Source organism: Ooceraea biroi, chromosome 4 (assembly GCF_003672135.1).
Source record: "Ooceraea biroi isolate clonal line C1 chromosome 4, Obir_v5.4, whole genome shotgun sequence".
Classification (NCBI taxonomy): Eukaryota; Metazoa; Arthropoda; class Insecta; order Hymenoptera; family Formicidae; genus Ooceraea; species Ooceraea biroi.
In genome coordinates this window covers 4,851,013-4,868,946 of record NC_039509.1, presented here as the reverse complement: position 1 = coordinate 4,868,946, position 17,934 = coordinate 4,851,013, and the positions used below count along the sequence as shown (strand labels likewise).

General features: G+C 41.8%; 3 protein-coding genes across 5 annotated transcripts; 2 read left to right on the top strand and 1 right to left on the bottom strand.

Annotated features, from left to right (window-relative positions):
• The first annotated feature begins 585 nt into the window (after positions 1–585).
• Positions 586–9,595, top strand: LOC105286156 (gamma-aminobutyric acid receptor subunit beta-like). 2 transcript variants are annotated; one of them, XM_011350887.3, is made up of 11 exons: positions 586–1,113; positions 1,184–1,453; positions 3,791–3,989; positions 5,156–5,262; positions 5,839–5,906; positions 6,311–6,456; positions 6,620–6,777; positions 7,123–7,407; positions 7,591–7,821; positions 7,905–8,161; positions 8,548–9,595. In XM_011350887.3, the coding sequence occupies exons 3-11, from the start codon at positions 3,925–3,927 to the stop codon at positions 8,698–8,700; spliced, it is 1,470 nt and encodes a 489-aa protein (XP_011349189.1). In that variant the 5' UTR covers positions 586–1,113; positions 1,184–1,453; positions 3,791–3,924; the 3' UTR covers positions 8,701–9,595. The 2 variants fall into 2 exon arrangements, with proteins under 2 accessions (XP_011349189.1, XP_011349188.1); XM_011350886.3 differs by having other exon boundaries at positions 586–1,453.
• A 323-nt stretch (positions 9,596–9,918) lies between these two features.
• On the bottom strand, positions 9,919–13,687 carry LOC105286153 (delta(14)-sterol reductase). 2 transcript variants are annotated; one of them, XM_011350875.3, is made up of 9 exons: positions 13,516–13,687; positions 12,956–13,113; positions 12,580–12,829; positions 12,242–12,504; positions 11,807–12,164; positions 11,426–11,724; positions 11,089–11,342; positions 10,886–11,010; positions 9,919–10,808 (listed from the first exon to the last, which is right to left on the bottom strand). In XM_011350875.3, the coding sequence occupies exons 2-9, from the start codon at positions 13,103–13,105 to the stop codon at positions 10,525–10,527; spliced, it is 1,983 nt and encodes a 660-aa protein (XP_011349177.1). In that variant the 5' UTR covers positions 13,106–13,113; positions 13,516–13,687; the 3' UTR covers positions 9,919–10,524. The 2 variants fall into 2 exon arrangements, with proteins under 2 accessions (XP_011349177.1, XP_011349179.1); XM_011350877.3 differs by lacking the exon at positions 13,516–13,687 and adding an exon at positions 13,245–13,269.
• A 996-nt stretch (positions 13,688–14,683) lies between these two features.
• Positions 14,684–17,639, top strand: LOC105286154 (heat shock factor 2-binding protein). Its single transcript, XM_020033916.1, has 7 exons — positions 14,684–14,867; positions 15,266–15,441; positions 15,521–15,656; positions 15,755–15,870; positions 16,142–16,246; positions 16,370–16,635; positions 16,722–17,639. The coding sequence occupies exons 2-7, from the start codon at positions 15,403–15,405 to the stop codon at positions 17,035–17,037; spliced, it is 978 nt and encodes a 325-aa protein (XP_019889475.1). The 5' UTR covers positions 14,684–14,867; positions 15,266–15,402; the 3' UTR covers positions 17,038–17,639.
• The last annotated feature ends 295 nt before the right edge of the window (positions 17,640–17,934 follow it).

The window sequence follows — 17,934 nt, the reverse complement described above, 5'->3', positions numbered from 1 at the left end:
TTCCTAAATTGTCGAGTTCTCGTTGGAATTCTAACGATGCGGTTTCTAACGATCATTCGACTCCCCCTGTTCGATGGAAAATATGAAGACTGGGAACACTATTTCGCGATCGGTTCATCGCGCTCATTCGCGACAACAAAGACTTGCAAGATTTTTCTCGAATGCATTATATGACTTCGAGTTTAAACGGCCGCGCTCTCGATTGTATCGCGCACCTCCCAAATGCGATTATTATCACCAGACCAAGTGTCACAGAGAAAAGTATTTCTGTCATCTATTCACGCTCATCCTTGTTATTTTTATATCCGTCGGCGTCGTGAAGCTTTGTCTCGCGATTAAGAATAGCCGGTGCATCGCAAAATGAGCACATCGATCGCTACCGGTTCTTTTTGCCACCCCCAAAGGTTAATGGCATTCTCCCTTACGTCTGAAAAGGCTCGCAGATGATGACGATACTGTTGGTAGCGGCGTTCGATCGGCCTGTACCGCTCTGAAAATCTGATCACAGGCTGCGTGTCACTAGGTCAGCCGAGATAGAATATACCGTGCATGCGCCCTGCGCAAGTCATACGGCGAGTCGCGGAGGAACGCCCGGGGGATGATGACGAAAGACGGGGAGAAACTCCGAGGAGCGGAAGAGAGAAGCACCAAGGCGATCTGAGAGTAGCGGGAAAAAGAGCGAGATTGGACGTTGCGGGCAGAGACGAGCGGAGCAGGACGCAGCAAGGTGAAACGGAGTGATCGCACGTGAAAAAGGGAATGCGAGCAAGAGGGACGGAGGACCCGCGAAAACGAGAGGGTCCAAGTGAGGCGGAAGGAGATAGCGAGCCGCACATTGGCAGGTGGGAGCGAGGGGGATGATTTCCGACGCGAGACTACGCGAAATGGAAAGAGAGAATGCACTCATGACGAGAGGGGAGTGAGAGAGGGGAGTGAGAGAGAGAGAAAGAGAGGGTCTGTAGGAGAAAATCGACAGTGGATCCGCGTTAGCTGCGAGGGATGAAAGGCAGCGGCCTTCGCGAGGTTCGTGGCACACGGGAATACCTCGCGTCTTCGTTTCTGGCCGTCGACGACGAGGACGACGACGACGACGACGACAAGGAGAACGTGGAGGTGATGCCGCGCGACGATCAATGACGCGCTCGTGACAGCGCATTTGAGTGATTCGCCTTTTTGATTCAAGCGGCGCCGGACCCTGATAACGGACCCGAACCGTGCGAACGCTGACAGTGAGGCCCTGTGGATGTTGATTCTCGTAGGCGACGAAACGACGACGTTCGAGAAATCGTGATCCCACGCCGCGATCAATGTCAAACTGCGAAGATGGACTAAAGTGCACGCGAGTGAAAACTCTGATCAACGACACGATAACCAGGCTAAATATACCTGTCATCTCTGTCGAATCGACGATGAGAGCATCAGGCGCATTGTGATCTTTCGTCGAATGCAGCAGGTAAGTGTTTTTTTTTGTGTAATGCTTTGTATATAGGTCCAGATGGTAGAGAAAGACACTTGCAGAAATTCATCATAATGTTATCAGTTCATTAAATAAATTCACTCATTTTCTCAATCGAATGCGAAAGTTGAGTTGAGGCTTTATTAAATGATTAATAATTTTAGTAACTTTTTGCTACTTATTATAATTGATAGTTTGATACGTTATATTCACGGTTTGCGTTATGTAATTGCATGTATATCAATTTTTGTGTACGGTTACACGACAAGTAAATCGTTTGGTAAAAAAAGTAACAGCGGGATCGCATTTACTTAACGGCAGAGAATTTGAAAATTAATTTGCAAATCTAGCCATAAACGGATGATGTTTCACATTGAACACACGGATCAAGTACGACGTAAGATATCGCATGCATGAGATATCTCCCCTCGTCAATCTAAAACGCAACCATTAATAAAGCCAGCCGCAACAAGGGAAAAAGTCGCTGTTGGCCGTCATTATTTACAGAGTATAGAATTACGCGGCTAACAAGATCTTCATCTTGATTGTCCGACGGTGTAACTGTATCAAGAGTATGCAATATTGTAGAGTATATTTCACGCAGCTCGTCTTTTTCTATTGTCAACGTTGATTTTGTCGACGCGGTCGAGCTTCGAGCAGAGAATGAACAGAGGAGCATTGCGGCACGGCTGATATGTAGAGCGTGTTATACGCGTGTAGACGCGATTTTATTTCATTCTTATTTCGTTGTATTGTATGGCACCGGGACGCCCTATTGTGCCGGCCCAGATTTCGTTATGCTTTACTCTTTACTCCGATCAGTATACACCGCGTGTATATACGCGCTAACGGCGTTTTTATTCGAGTTTTTTTAATCGATCGATTATCCACTTGGGAATTTCAAAAGAGAGAAACGTCGATCGCTTTATAGAATCGAATGTGTCGAAACAAAAAATATACAGCTATCGCGTTCGTTTTCTTCTCTATTGTTTTGATGTAAATCAAGAGTCAAAATCAATGAATACGACAAAAGAAACATACACGTGTATGTTTCTCGTGAGATAACTACCCAGTAAGCAAAATGTGTGCAATCTGCCAGCAGATTGGCAACAGATTACTGCAGAAGTTGATAGCAAATTGGCATCCATTATGTCCGCATTAGGATAGTGATCTGCCAGCAGAGCCTGCTAACAGACTCTGACAGCAGATTGGCGGCAGAAACCGAGCAGGATCTGTTAACATCTGACGGCAGATTGACGGCAGAAACCGAACAGAATCTGCAGCTTTTGGCCATTCATATTTACGATATATTAAAGCATGTGTTTACTTTTAACACACTATAAATTGTTAAAAGAACGCATTTGTTTGTTAAATTAAAGTACATTTGGCTTGATGTGTCTTTCTGACAGTTCGTTGCATAATCTCTCTCTTATTGTTAATTTATTCTAATCTGAAGTCCGAATTTTGCTTTCGAACTTCAGATTGCTCGTGGCGTGCGCGAACTACATGGACGTTGTCCATGGGAGCCTCTGTGCCGCGAGTGCAAAAATTTTCAGAAAAATTAATATTGTCGTGCCAAGGCGCGTATATTAACTTATATAACTGTTAGGCTAAATCTTAACATCGAGTAAGAACTCGACGTGTGCACCGCATAGCGGTGCGCAGCGAAAACGCATATTCATAGCCGTGTAAATTTGAATACTGTCAAAAGCTGCAGATCCTGTTCGGTTTCTGCTGCCAATCTGCTGTTAGATTCCGCGCGCGCAGATCTTGCTCGGTTTCTGCTGCCAATCTGCCGTTAGATTCCGCGTGCGCAAATCTTGCTCGGTTTCTGTCGACAATCCGGCTTCAAGCCATGTTTGCAGATTCTGCTCGGTTTCTGCCGCCAATCTGTTCTTAGATTTTGTGAGCAAGCTCTGTTACATTTCTGGCACCAATTTGTCGAATTAATCGTTAATAACAACTTCTGTATCAAATTTGTTGTCTTTTGGCTGGCAATAGTTGATAGCAGATAGTTGGCATCATCTGCTTTCGGCAGACTTGGCTATCTGGGTACTTGTACCAAAGCAATTTAAAATTTCTTATGCGAGCTCCGGAACTGACGCACAGTCATTGATACAGTTGTTGAACCCTCCCTTTCGTGAAGATTAATCCGGATAGGACTCGTTGCGATGAGGGTGTTCGTTTTCATGCGCTGGACAAGATGAGGGTGCGTATTCCGCGTAGAGGTGGAAGCACACGCGTAGAAAACCGGTTATCCGACCCGAGGTCAAGGGCGACACGTTACGAGGAAAAGGTCGACCGTGCTCTCACGTTCCCTCTGTCTGATTTCAGGACGACGGTGGCGGCAGCGAGCCGGTTACGGAGATGCCGAGGGGATGCGAGGGCATGTTCGCGAGATGACGTTCTCCACCACGCTCGTCGTTCACTGACGCAATTCCGCTCGGATAACGAAGACGATTGGCAGGATGCTGCCGTGCAGGCTGCCGCTGATCGTCCTTCTCATCGTGCAGCTGCATCATCGTGTCATCTGGTGAGCAACGATCACTCGAGATTCTCTCTCCTCTCTGAGGAATCGCGCTAGATATTATTGCGAGCGCTCTCCAATCGTAGTAGGCACACGTGACACGCATATACGCGTGGGGGACACGGTTTCGATTATGTCGTATTCCTGTACGATATACGCAATCGGGTATTTGGGATATGGAGCAGCAAAATAGGTGAAAGGAAAGCTTTCTTAAACTATGATACGTGGGTAATTCCCGAATTACACGAGCTGTGAAAAATGTGAGAAAAACAAAGTTTCATAAACAAGTCTATACTTTACTGGCGTTATTGACAGTTATAGTGAAAAGATAAAATTTGATTTGGCATTAACGATATATGTATAATGTAATAGTGTTGTAAATTAATTGGAGAAAATTAAATTTCAGGTATGCTAATGTAGTAAAAGAGGTATATACAATACAAACAAAAGTAATTTAATATTATTAATTACGAGAGGAAATAATTAGATACCTGATTAAGTTCGATGTGCGACACGGACGATTGTTCGAGCAATCAGAGCGCCAATTAGTCCACTGTACACAATGAGAGACAACAGGGCTCCGTTTCCCGGGCAAAAGACGAAACGGATAATCCTCTCTAAACCTCTCTCTAAACAACGGTGCATTTCAAGACTCTTGTTTTCTTTGTCTTATTTCGCGATTTAAAAGTAACTTGCTTTAACCACGCATAGAGCTAAAGAGTATCACAATCACGAGTAAAATGATCGCTATGGACCAGACCAGATCGACAGTGCCTGAATTAATTAGCGGGATTAATCCCGCGATGCGTGACATTATTTCCTTCGTGTCCATAATCGTTTGTTCGTACGTTGATTTTTTTACCGTATCTTGCACAATGCTATTTGCAACTTTAAATACAAATATAATTTATCACTGTGTAAAGATTATTAGATGAATAACTTGGACGAACAAACATACATTTTTCTATATCAGGAGAAAGCGGTTCGCCGGGCCACGTTTGACAAAAATAAACGTCAAAGATGTGAATGTATCGATGCATACTTCACGAAGCAAAGCTCGTTTTTTTTTATTCATTTAATAAGGTATTCTTCAGCGAATACACGTTTGAACGTGTTTAAGTTTTATCAAGATTATTTCGGAATTTTATATTTTGCAATTTCACATTTTATAGGGCTTTCCTAGAGAACACCGGGATGTCCGATAGACTGGAAAATGTTACGCAGACTATTTCGAAGATACTTGACGGCTACGACATCCGATTAAGGCCGAACTTTGGCGGTAAGCTTTGTCATGCTTATCGATCTATTTGTTCCCCAAAACCGGTTTCAAAAGATCCATTTGTATGCTTATTAAATTAAATGGGACAAATTGCATACGCGTAAACATAATTTCCATTGTACATATACGTGACTATAGTTAATAATATAAATAATGAGCATATGTATATTGTATATATCCTCTCTAAATTGGCAATGGAAAGGTATAAAAGTAGACGTTAAAAAGCTATACTGTATACTTAGAGAGAGAAAGAGAGAAACCTATACTTCATGGATTTAGAATTTAGAATAGAGCTACCCGCCCGAAGGTAGAATGAGTTATATAGCACTGTGGAAGCTTTTAATGAAGTTTTCACGCCATTGAACGAAGCATGATCGCAATCAGCACTTTTAATCGAACGTGCAACGAGGGGAAATAATTTGCCGATATTATCAATAGATTAGGAACGGGTTCTCTTTACCCGCTCAACGATTCGCCAATGTAAATGGCTTAAAAAGAATTATACAAATTGAAATGCTCACTCGTTTGCGTCGCAAAAAGTTATTTCAAAAGTTAACGAAAGATTATTGCTTAAAGGTGACCCATTATTAGTCGGGATGGATCTTACCATCGCGAGTTTTGATGCGATCTCGGAAGTCAACATGGTGAGTTAATACCATAGAAAAAAAAATCTTTATATTGGAATATTTACTATATATTACATGCACACGAATCTCTCGTCAGAGTATGTAAAACTTGTTCTCTCAACGACGTTTACATCGTTCTCAAATCGATTCTTAGCTTCAGAGCTCTGATATAAGCCGCGTTACTGATCGATCGATGTGTACATACACGAGCAAAGTTTCTCTTTTTCCTCAATATCATTTTGCTGATCACATCATCACATCTTTGAGCAATATCCTCTTTAAAGGTGATAAATTAGTTGTAAAATGAAGATATTTCATAATTTTACATCAAATATTCCAACGTATTCCAATTAATATAATTCGTTTGAAATGACGGCGATATCGTATTAGCAACGTATTAAAAATTGATATCTGCATCTCAGGATTACACGATTACGATGTATTTAAATCAATATTGGAAAGACGAGAGACTCGCCTTCTCGCACGAGGACGAAGTTTTGACGTTAAGTGGCGACTTTGCGGAAAAGATCTGGGTTCCGGATACGTTTTTCGCAAACGATAAAAACAGGTAATCGTGTCAGATGAACAAATTCATGTAACGCATCAATAATTTGCTAAATACTCGTAATCGCTTTATCACCAATATTTGAATTTGAAAATCGCATTCTCTTGTCTGCGCCTTGTTTCACGGATGATGCTGTTTCACTGGATCTACACTTACTTATTTCCAGCTTTCTGCACGACGTCACCGAGCGCAACAAGCTTGTCAGATTGTCAGGCGACGGCTCGGTCACATACGGCATGAGATTCACGACGACCCTGGCTTGCATGATGGATTTGCATTACTATCCCCTCGACTCGCAGAATTGCACTGTAGAAATCGAGAGCTGTAAGTGTTTATGTGTGTATGTACGGTCGATGATGCGCGAACAAATAGTGACTCTCAAAATTCACATTTCTCGCGCATAGTGATCTCGAACGTATGAATAAATACATTTTTCAAAAAGTCCAAACGAGAAGATTCATGAAATCTCCAATTCTTCCTACGTGTGTTTGAAATTTACATAATTATTTTATCATCCATCGTAATTAGAGCTGTCTAACTAAGACATGTGGCATAAAGATCTGCCGTAAAACTGCTCGACTATAATATCAGGCAAGAGAGAAGCAAAAACGCAGTCTCGACAAACTATTAGATGTAATCCTTAAATGATGAAATATTCTGAATATTCAGACGGATACACGGTGCTCGACGTAGTAATGTACTGGAAGGAAACTCCCGTTCGCGGGGTCGAGGAAGCAGAATTGCCGCAATTTACGATAATCGGCTACGAGACCAACGATCGAAAGGAGAAGCTGGCAACGGGTATCTACCAGAGGCTGTCGTTGAGTTTTAAGCTCCAGAGGAACATCGGTTACTTCGTTTTTCAGACATATCTGCCGAGTATACTGATTGTGATGCTCAGCTGGGTCAGCTTCTGGATCAATCACGAGGCTACCAGCGCGAGGGTAGCTCTCGGTAAAGGCAATTCGGAAGGAAATTCCGTCTGTGTGCACAAATATTGACTTTCGTATTTCATAAATTTATTCAAACTTCATGTAAAAACAATCGCTTTCAATTATTCCAACTCTAAATTCTTTTTCTAGAAGAAAATTTTGATTAATTTCGTAAACGGAATCTGCAGCCTCGCGCTCTTTTTAGGTATCACAACCGTGCTGACGATGACAACGATATCGACGGGTGTCAGAAGCTCACTGCCACGAATCAGTTACGTGAAAGCTATCGACATTTATCTGGTAATGTGCTTCGTTTTCGTGTTCGCGGCGTTGCTGGAATACGCGGCGGTCAATTACACGTATTGGGGTGCCAGGGCGAAGAAGAAGACGAAGAAGAAAGAGACCGACGAAAAGAAAGTGCTCTCTTCTAAGAGCGGTAACCGAATATCGATCGATTTTCTTTTTATCGTAAATTATCGCGTTTCACTTTTTTAGTTCGGCGATTTTTCGATTTTTCAGGTAGTAAAAGCAGTTCGCCTTTTCCCGGCTCCACCGACGCGGATATCATAGAGCTTCAGGATCTCAGAATGTCGCCTCTGCCGAGCATTAGAAATAGGTCAGGCCTACTCAGCGCTTCATCGACGCCGGGAACCGGAAGGGATCATGACCCAGCCAAGTTTCCGCCGAGCTTTCGCATCTCCAGAACCGCTGCTTACAACACGCACGCTCGAAACAGCGGTCTCAGGTACAGAGGCCCGAGACCGCACAAGCCAAAGGTATGCGACATTTATAAACGAGGCCAACTACACGAGAGATATTTCTCTCGCGAGAAGCAACATTTTTTTTCAATATTTCCCCGACTCTACGTGTCTCGCGTTTTTGTCAACTATGTGTATCATCCATGTTGCTCTGCAACACCACAAGAATGAAAGAGATGTTAAACGTGACGAATACGCAAAATAATTGTAACGCGCAGTCGCTGCTTTTTACGCGATGACAAAAAGAAGAATAAGAAAGTATCGTATTATTTGGAGACGTGCAGTGGCCGTTACATCTGCGTGTATTTCATTTCCTCCGCGTATGCGTCAATGTAAATCCATAAAAGAGAGCCTTTTTTACAAAAATGTACAATTTGATGTACATTTGTGATCGGATTTCGCAGGTATTGCACGCTCTACGTAGAGGGGCTTCCGTGTTACGCGTATCGATGCCGAAGATCAAGGACGTGAACGTCATAGACAAATACTCGCGCATCGTCTTCCCAGTTAGCTTCATGCTATTTAACGCCGTGTACTGGATCTTCTATTTTCTTTGAGCGGCGAGCACGTGTCAAGCAAACTCTCCACCCCGCCTTGTCTGCGCCTAAAGGACCAATCGATCCGGGGGAGGATCCTCTCCATGTCTCACGAGCGCGTCTCGTCGAACGGTGTTCTTCGTGCGGATAGAAGTCCACCGGGTACCAGCAGGTGATGAAAGTACTGAATCGAAAGTACTGCCACGAAATATTCATTCATAGAAATAAAAAAAAAACTCGCGCGAGACACTGTGTGTGTGCTAACAGCGTTTACGTGATTTTCGTTAACTTCAGATTCTCGGCAATTTAGAAAGTATATAATGTAGCGATAAGTGACGTACGAGCGACAATATGTTCCTAATGAAGCTCCATAATAGCTTTCTTTCGCGTGCACACGCGAGGAAGCGTGCGCTGAGCATTAAAATTTAAGAGGAACGTAAGTTCACAGTTTAACGTGATGATTTATAATTTTCCGGATAAGTGTGTGACTGTAAAAATAGTAATCAGATATATATATATATAATCGTCGAAACGATTTCGTTTACCGCGAGCAGATATTCGGATATACGACAGGGATTTACTTCCATTATTTTAGTAACAAAGTATCACATAAGCAATTCTGAAAGAAAAGAAATTTTTTTGTTGAAAGATGGGATTTATATTAGACGGGAATGTGTATACACAAAAGAGAATGTTATCTTGTACGTGGTAACGATCGGCCAAGATACATATTAATTTACAGCGTAAGACGTTACACTTGGGGATTCAGTTGCAAAATTATATTCCACCATGAACGGATCGAGTCGGTCCGATTCCGCTGCATTCCTTTAAGAATCCATTTTAATGAGAATTGCTTTTATAGTAATTAGATGTATGTACATATTCGAGCAGTTTAATAAAAAATAAGTGTACAAATATAATATATCTCTATGTCTCTAATATGTTAAAATTAACGGTTTATCATAGAACTTCAATCTCACCTAATGCGTTTACGTCAAAGTCGCATCTCGTATTTCTTTCCACATCATCACCATTTTCCACGTTTGATTCTTTTCATTTTTTTTTTATGGTTATCAAGTGATTAGTACACTTGGAAATTGATGTCAGTTTTGTGATATTCGTCGGCTTTTAACGTACTCACAAACAGGGTATTAACAATTATAGCTATCCCACCACATTCTCGCTGACAAAGACAAAAGTTGCAATAGAATACGAAATAAGCGCAAGAATAGATTATTATATATTTATTAATTACTTTATTAAAAGTAATATCTCTTAAAATATCTCCGATAAAATCTCATGATAAAATTGTACACTTGTATGTATTTAGATATGTATGTAATATATAAAAAGTATAAAATTTCTTAATTTGTATTCTCAAGTTGTAATGCTCTCTGATATTACAGGCACATGTAATGTCTTAACAAGGTCTACACCTATATATCTATATTTAAACTAAAATAGAGTGTATATGATGCATTCATCAGCTTCCATTAAAATAGCATTGCTGCATAGCATCTTAACTTTTTATATTACCGTCATCACCGAGATTCGTCTCGCAAACTTAAAAGTCTCTTAGCATTATCAAAATATTTTTTGGTACTCCTATCCAATTTTTCTCTATATTCTTGTGTACTTGACATAATACTATTACATATCACTATTTCTCGTGATAAAAGTACCTTAATAATAATGCACGATTAGAGATCCTACAAGATGTAATGAGCATTACATTTCGAGAGTTTCTCGCTTCTTTTTTCTTTAGAGACGGTGTAAACTCTCTCTCTTTGAAATCTTGAACTTGACAATTTAGAAATATCTCCGTTACGCGCTCAGTCGCTCGCCTCAAAACACGTGTTTCAGAAGCATATACTTTACGCGCGAGCAATATTGCTCCCATGCGTATCCGTATCGCGCCTGGCAGCGCCTGTTATCCCGCACGGCTCTGTAAGCCAACACTAACGTGAGCCAGATCGCTGCGTAAAACGGCAGAATGTCGCCCGCGAGGCTGATACCCGCAAAGGACCAGTGTATTACGATGTCACCCAAATAATTCGGGTGCCTGACGTAGCCCCACAAACCAGACAGCATGAGCCTCTTGCCACGTAACGTCGAGATAGTCTCCGACCCTGCAAACGGACGAACATCGATTTATTTTATCCAAAAGCAGGAAAGAGAATAGAGCAATCGTAATATTTCTACGCACAAGACGCCGGCGTAACGGGATTCCTCCTGAAAGCGTTTTTGCGCAAGTTACTGATCGCGTACAAGACGTATCCCGCCAGGAAGCTTGCGGTACAGATGCCAGCGGAGTACCAGTTAAATTCCATCCTGCAAACGCGCAAGAATATATCACGTTGCACGTTGTGTCGGGCACTCGCGTACGAGTACGTTAGATAACCCACTCACCTTTGATACAACGTAAATCTTGTCGCGAGAGTCGCCAGGAACGGATATAACAAACGACTGACGCACGTCATGTATCCAGTCCCCTCGTACATGATCTCGAAGGACGTGAGAATAGCGGCTTCGTTGATCAATCCGTGCACGATGTACCACAATTGTAACGTCACGAGTAAGATCGTAGTCCAATTGAGTTGCTCGACACTCAGACTCCCAATACCGTTGAAGGCTTTAGCCAAAATTGCCATGTGCACGATCAGCTGCAGAATCAAGCGAATTGTTAATTATAATCGTCGGATGCTTTTGCGCTGGAAATATAAGTAGAAGACAATAGTTCTCCCACCGTGCCGACGAAGGAAGTTCGTATCAACAGCAGCTTGATGTCCAAAGTGCCAATGCGCGGACTGATCTCCTTGCCTTGCCAGAAATTGTATATCCTGCTGTTGGTTGACGCGTATATGTTCAGATTGGCTATCGGAGCTCTTTCTGCCTTGATGTACAACCCGAGCGCTGAAATCGTCCCCAGGATCCAGCCGCCGATCGACAACTGTACGATGTTACTCAAGATGTAATCGTCGACCTGTATATTTTTGTACACGCACAATACGAATGCTGCCGTTGCCACTAGAGCGCTCAGTAAGCCTGGAAAGATTTCGCAGAGCTTTATTAGCATTGAAGATAGCGTAGTAGTTGAAGTTGGTGCAGTCTCCGCGATATTACGTACCATTTACGCGATATCGGAGTCTCCCGATTTTACTCTGCTGACCGTCGACGACTCTTCCGATCGGCACAATCGAGATAAAAGCCAACAGCGTTAGGAGTAAAATGTAAGACAACAATCCGTGTAGGTTTATGTAAGACTTCAAATCAGCGGAGAGCTTTATGCTAGCAAACCCGCATCGTTCCCGAGAGCACAAGAGTTGCGGTAAAATCAAGGACAACGGTAATATCAGCGTGAGAAGCGACGTGCCGATCCAACCGCCCCACTCTTGCGGTTTGCCAACGTTACTTATCTCCTTCTCGCGTTTCGCTACTTCCTCTCGTTTCTCGCTCTCTTGAGATGGAAAAGTTTGTTTTAGATCCTAAAATAATCATTGCGAATACGATAAGTCTGTTGCATCGTGTAAAAACGTCTCTACAGAGTATGATTACAATTTACCTGATCCCTCTGAACCGAGTATCCTCTTTCCTTCTCCTCCGGCAGATAATCGTGCACGTAGGTCTTTCTCTCCAGCGGAAGGGAGACGGCTCGATCGATGCTTCTCATGAACTGTCCCATCCTGTACTCCTGCTCGCTCTTCACGTTTGAGAATTGCTTCGTCCGATAACGCCGAGTGCTCTCCGCGTTCAAGCGTTGCTGCAACGGAATCGTCTCGATCGATTTCTCCTCCTCTGCCGAGATTTCGTCCTTGTGATTGCTCTCTGTAAATTAACGAGAAAATATTTGCACTACATTTGTAAAACATTGATTGCACAGCAAAACAGAATTGCACTTACCGCCTTCGTAGTCTATGCGCGGGAGAGAGATCTTGGCAAAGCGCGTGTTGCGAACGGGCAATTTTCTAGACGACGTAGTCGTCGTCGTCGGTGATCTGCCTGGCGATCGTCTACTCGGCGAACGTCTACTCGGCGATCGTCTGCTCGGTGACCGTCTACTCGGGGATTTCCTGCTAGGTGAATATTTCGATGGACTCTTCTTCGGTGCTCTGCTGCTGGTCCTGGTTGTGGATCTGCTTGCTCTGTGATGCTTGAGAATAAAATGTTTTAACACTTTAGTTGATTGAAAAAAATCCAAACTTAAATCTAATTTCTGTGCCGAGTACATTTCGGCTGACGCTTTCTTGGAAAACGGATTAATCTCTCGTGTCATTACTTGTATGTCATCTTCGCTGACTGTGTGTTCACCACCAGTGTCGAATTTTATCTTGTACCGATCACCCCTGATATTGAGAATTGTCCCTCTATGATATTCCAATAAAGCGGGATGTTTAGCGAGAACTTGTTCACCTTCGGTATACTTCATCGTGTTACCTATGAAGCATGAAAAAAAGTTAACTATCACTTGCAGGTACTGATTGGTTAACCAACTTATTCTAGATTGTTTGCTTATCTCTGCTAAGATTTAGAAAGGTAAAGTTGCCTGCTCAGCAAGACTGATTTACTTTAATCTGATTAAGCAATCACGGCTTTAGGGCAACTAATTATTATTTTATCGGTTTCATTTCGGCACTTGAAACAACTTCGATATTAATTCGGCAGCGTAAAATGTTTTTTGAGAACGCCAAACGAGCACTGTATAAAGGATCGGAGTTACGTCCAGAGAGTCGGTTACGATTCGCGGGAACGCGTCCAATTGCGCGTTTTTATCTTCAAACGTGAATTACGTGCAAAAACGTCGCGATCGCGACAACTAACTCGGCTACGGAGACCTACCGATTTCGTGCGACTTTGATCGGTCGACTTCACTTCTCAGATATCCGCGACGCCTGAAAAATAATAAAACTTCCACAAGTCGCGAGGTTACGCTTGATACCGCTCTGGCGCATCATAACATACGGGAAAAGACGCGCGATCCACGAAATTACGCACGCATGCACGCGTATCGTACGTTCCGAAACCCATCCAATCCTGGCCACGCGGGAAGCAGACTTTCCGTTACGTCCAGCGGGCGTGTTTGCAATTCGCGATCTTTCTAACCTCCTAGTTACATTTTCAAACTAAGTGTACATTATTATTGCATCGATAACTTTATTAATCATAGTATTATACTTAAATTACCTTTGCTAATTATGTATGAATTATTAATTAATTAATTATTGTGATAGATTGTTTAATTTTTGTCAAACTAAAATGTCCTAATATTGCACCTGTGTGAAGTTAGCACCCCATTTTTGAAATTCTAAAAGTTGTTCCAGGTTGTTCTAGACTTGTTCCAAATTGTACCAGAAGATCAAATTTATATAATAAAAATTTTCGCGGAAAATTGAAAAAAAAACAATTTTTTACCTGGCACCCCATTTTTCGAAAATCAAACTTTTAAAGGTTGTTCCAGGTTGTTCTAGTTGTTCTAAACATTGTTCCAAAGTATTAGATTGATTGGTCAAAACCTTTACGAGATATCGAAAAAAAAGAATTTTGGAAAAAATCGTTTTTGAAGAATGGAACAAGTTTATATCCAAGAAAATCTCGAAAAACCAAATTTTTCGAGTAGGTTACAAGAGTAAAGTTACCCTGAGGTTTCGAATCGGGGCGTATAAATTTTGTTCCCGGTTGTTCTACTCGAGAAAATGATAGTTCTAAAGCGGGAAGCCTGGAACAAGTTTTATATCCAAGAAAATCGCGAAAAACCAAATTAATATTGCGAGTGTATTACTCAATGAGAATATTGATTGTTATTTCCGTTTATCACTGTTGACGGAGCATCGCCTCCCTTCGAGGAAAAGATTACGCTGATATCATCGCCGCATAGCAAAGCATCGCCACTGCAGCGTTATCAGCTTGTTCCGCACAAGTGATAATCAGGTAGCTAGAAAGAGTTTGGTAAACAAGCAATGTCAGGCCCCGGATGGGCTCGGTGTACGCAGAATGTTTAAAATTCATTTCAAATTCAAGAAACTGCTAATAACTTGGAAATTCCCTAGAATCTGTGGCCGGGACGTCACACCTCTCCCGCGTGTAGCGTGCATCCGGTCGGGCGCATCTTATCTTATCGTACGATGAACGGAAACGAAGTTACGGCAAAACCTTTGCGATCGTGTATGCAGGGATGTGTACGCTGCTTCCAGGTTAATATTTATGAATCAGATTGAAATTTAATTTATTGCTTTTTTCGAACGAGCTAGAGGACCTTTATTGGTATAAATTGTCAGACCTGACTTTTTCCTCGGGTGATACAATACGTGTACGAATTCCTTTATCAAGCTTTCTTATTAAATAATGAGAATATCGCAGTACATCTCGAAATACTCGATGTGTTCGTTCTCTTTTATCGATATTGCGCGCGCATAGTTGTAATTTGACGAGAGGCAACTAAAGTCTGAGAAAAACATTGTGAAAAAGTTTATTGGCTTCGTAATATTTTGCCAACCGAGAAGATCTTGAGGAGTAAATTAGAGAATTAGTTGATTAGAGCGCGAGTAAATATAAGTATATCACATAGAATTGCATAATAAATTGATTATAGGTTACGGAAACGTCGAATTAACATCGTGACGTCATATGTCACGTCACAGCGAATTTTGCGACTGATCCGAAAAATGTAATCCGCGCGCAACGTTTGCGAGTACATCCTGGCCCGTCTGTGATAACGCGAAAGCACACATGGAGGAGTTTAATATAAAAAACGAACGTGAACTCTTGGTACGTGCCTCGTTGCGATGTTTTTCGCGTAGCGTCACTACGTGTCGTGAGGTTTTCCTCGAATCTGATTCTTTTGCAGACTTCCTTGGAGCCGATCCTGAATTCCACCGAAAATAATCTCCACAAATTCATAATCCCGCGAACCTTTGCAGCAAGTAATCCCAAATGTGGATCTTGCAACGGGGAAACGAACGGCCAACGGGGAGACGAACAGAGTAATAACGCTTTTCTCAGCATTGTTGAATCAAAAGGTTACACTTGCAAGAAAAAAGCCTCGTTTAATTTGTTGTTGCGCAAATATTCAATTTTGTAGGCGCGAGGGAAATAACAGCGTTGAAATCGGAATGCAAAGAATTGCGTGCTCGGGTCGAGCGTTTAACGGGAGAGAAGGACGCCGCGTTCGAAGAGATGGAACGCTTGAAAGATCAAGTATAACACTTCGTCACACATTTTACCATTTCAGTAATTTTAACTTTGTTGTAATATTGTACCGCTGTTTATTGCTCAACTCGTATTTTCCTGCAACTTATTTTCTCGCCTCTCTAAACCCCAAGCACATTGCATCCGTTTTGCATCTGTTATTATCTCGAGAATGCATCGACGTCGTAAAGACGTAAAACGTGCAATATTTTCATCGTACGCGATATTTTCTTGAAAAAACGCCACTCGTTAATTTGTTTATGCTTTTACTTTGGTGCAGCTATTAAGTCAGAGTACCTATTGCGCAAGCCTCGGGGCGATATTAGGTAACTTGACGTGGCGTGCCTCCAGATTCCCGCAAATAGTCGATATTTGGCTATCGACCGTAAGTGCACGCTGCAAATATTAGATAAAGAACTTGTTTTTTTTTTTTATCAAGATTATTTTACGCATTTTAATCTCGTTTCGTGTATCAATTTCATACTGGCAACTCCCAACGTTTGTATAGTTTCAGGACAAGATAGGAGAATTTCTGTCGTTAATAAACGGGACTTTTGAGGCGTTCGTTGATACTTACAAAGGCGCGTTTCCTCCAACGAGTAACGTCGAGTATCAGTTCATGATGGGACTCCTCGGTATCGTTACCAACGTATCCGCGAGCCCGGAAGGTCGCCAATTTTTAATCACAAATTCCAACGGTATGGAATTTGTGCGGAAGATGGTTAAACTCACGCCCGAATTACCATTAGCACCCGGTGTATTGCCTTTAAAAAAGTATGCGAAATATACCTAAAGAGTTTTCTGTTTTTTTTATTTTATCTTTCATGGTTTTCCATATTTCAACGCTAAATAAATCGCAGATTAATACTGATGGTCCTGTACAACGTGAGCTTGAACAAAACCGGCTTGCAGTATCTGCTCGAGTTGCACGTGGGAGACACGTTAAGTCATTGTCTGGAGGAGGATAAACTGTCGGAGAAGAAATCCTCGGAAGAATTGCAACTGCTCTGCCTTCGCATACTGCAATCCGTCACTTACGACCTCAGGAAACCAGAATACATTCGGGATCTCACCACGAAGATCCCGATCGAAAGAATCAAGACCATGATGTTCGCGCCGCGGAGCGACATAAGCGAAGTGGCGAAACAAGTCGTCAGGCATTTACGGGACAGCTAAAAAAATTCTCAAGCGTTTGATATCTCGCTTGATGTATCGCGAAGCTGAATGGATTTCCTCTCCCTACGAATGCATTACATTTTGCAAAAACATTTCGTTAAACGCTTTTCTTGTTTTTCTCACATAAAATATGTTTTTCTCATGTTTAACATACCTATAAGTGTTACATATGATAGTCGTACGTCACAATAGTCTATAAATTTGATCGGACATTAATTTCTCAATTTTGTTTTGTACGTAACGTATAGATTATGTTAGTGATATTTACTACCGTTAAACTTCTCGACGCGCGAATCTACTTCACTATCATTACAGCCAATAATAGACTACTACCAGACTACGGAACTACCATCCTTGAAACATATGTTGGCAGCTACTACCACGAGGGTTGTCGACAATATCGATCTGCAAAGAGCAGGAACGAAACAAAAACGATCGTGCGGAATGCAGTGCGCTATGTAAAGGCAAGTTATTACGTTAGTCATACAAGGGTCGCTTGAATTATTTTTCTGTCAATATTCGTCACAATGTGACAAAACAAATGGATTATATATAGCAATGATGTCAACCTCAGTTGATAACAAGTAAACTAGTTTTCTCGAATTAAGCATACTTAATGGTCCGTTTATCCTGATGATTCCTGATGACAATCGTACTATAAATTTTGCAAATTTGCAAATTTTCTGTTTGAAGTATTTCTCTAGACTTGTCCTTCTTCCTTCGCAAGAAATTATTCACGGAGAGAAGTGAGACACGTCAATTGCACTGACCCAGCAGGGTATAATGACCGGTCGTTCCAAATAAAGCTGTGCATGCGCTTCCATTTGATAATGCCGTACGATAATCGAATTACGATTATTACAATTTATTACAATTTAAATATCTTATAAGACTTTT

Bases quoted from the DNA above. Each gene is read 5' to 3' on its own strand.
- LOC105286153 (XM_011350875.3), bottom strand. From the start codon at position 13,105: ATGAAGTATACCGAAGGTGAACAAGTTCTCGCTAAACATCCCGCTTTA. The intron at 12,505-12,579 runs GTAAGTGCAATT...GTTAATTTACAG, and splicing joins GCGCATAGACTACGAAGGCG to AGAGCAATCACAAGGACGAA. The intron at 10,809-10,885 runs GTGCGTAGAAAT...GTCCGTTTGCAG, and splicing joins TCCCGTTACGCCGGCGTCTT to GGTCGGAGACTATCTCGACG.
- LOC105286154 (XM_020033916.1), top strand. From the start codon at position 15,403: ATGGAGGAGTTTAATATAAAAAACGAACGTGAACTCTTG. The intron at 15,657-15,754 runs GTAATAACGCTT...TCAATTTTGTAG, and splicing joins CCAACGGGGAGACGAACAGA to GCGCGAGGGAAATAACAGCG. The intron at 15,871-16,141 runs GTATAACACTTC...ACTTTGGTGCAG, and splicing joins TGGAACGCTTGAAAGATCAA to CTATTAAGTCAGAGTACCTA.
- LOC105286156 (XM_011350887.3), top strand. From the start codon at position 3,925: ATGCTGCCGTGCAGGCTGCCGCTGATCGTCCTTCTCATCGTGCAGCTG. The intron at 5,263-5,838 runs GTAAGCTTTGTC...TATTGCTTAAAG, and splicing joins ATTAAGGCCGAACTTTGGCG to GTGACCCATTATTAGTCGGG. The intron at 7,822-7,904 runs GTAACCGAATAT...TCGATTTTTCAG, and splicing joins AGTGCTCTCTTCTAAGAGCG to GTAGTAAAAGCAGTTCGCCT.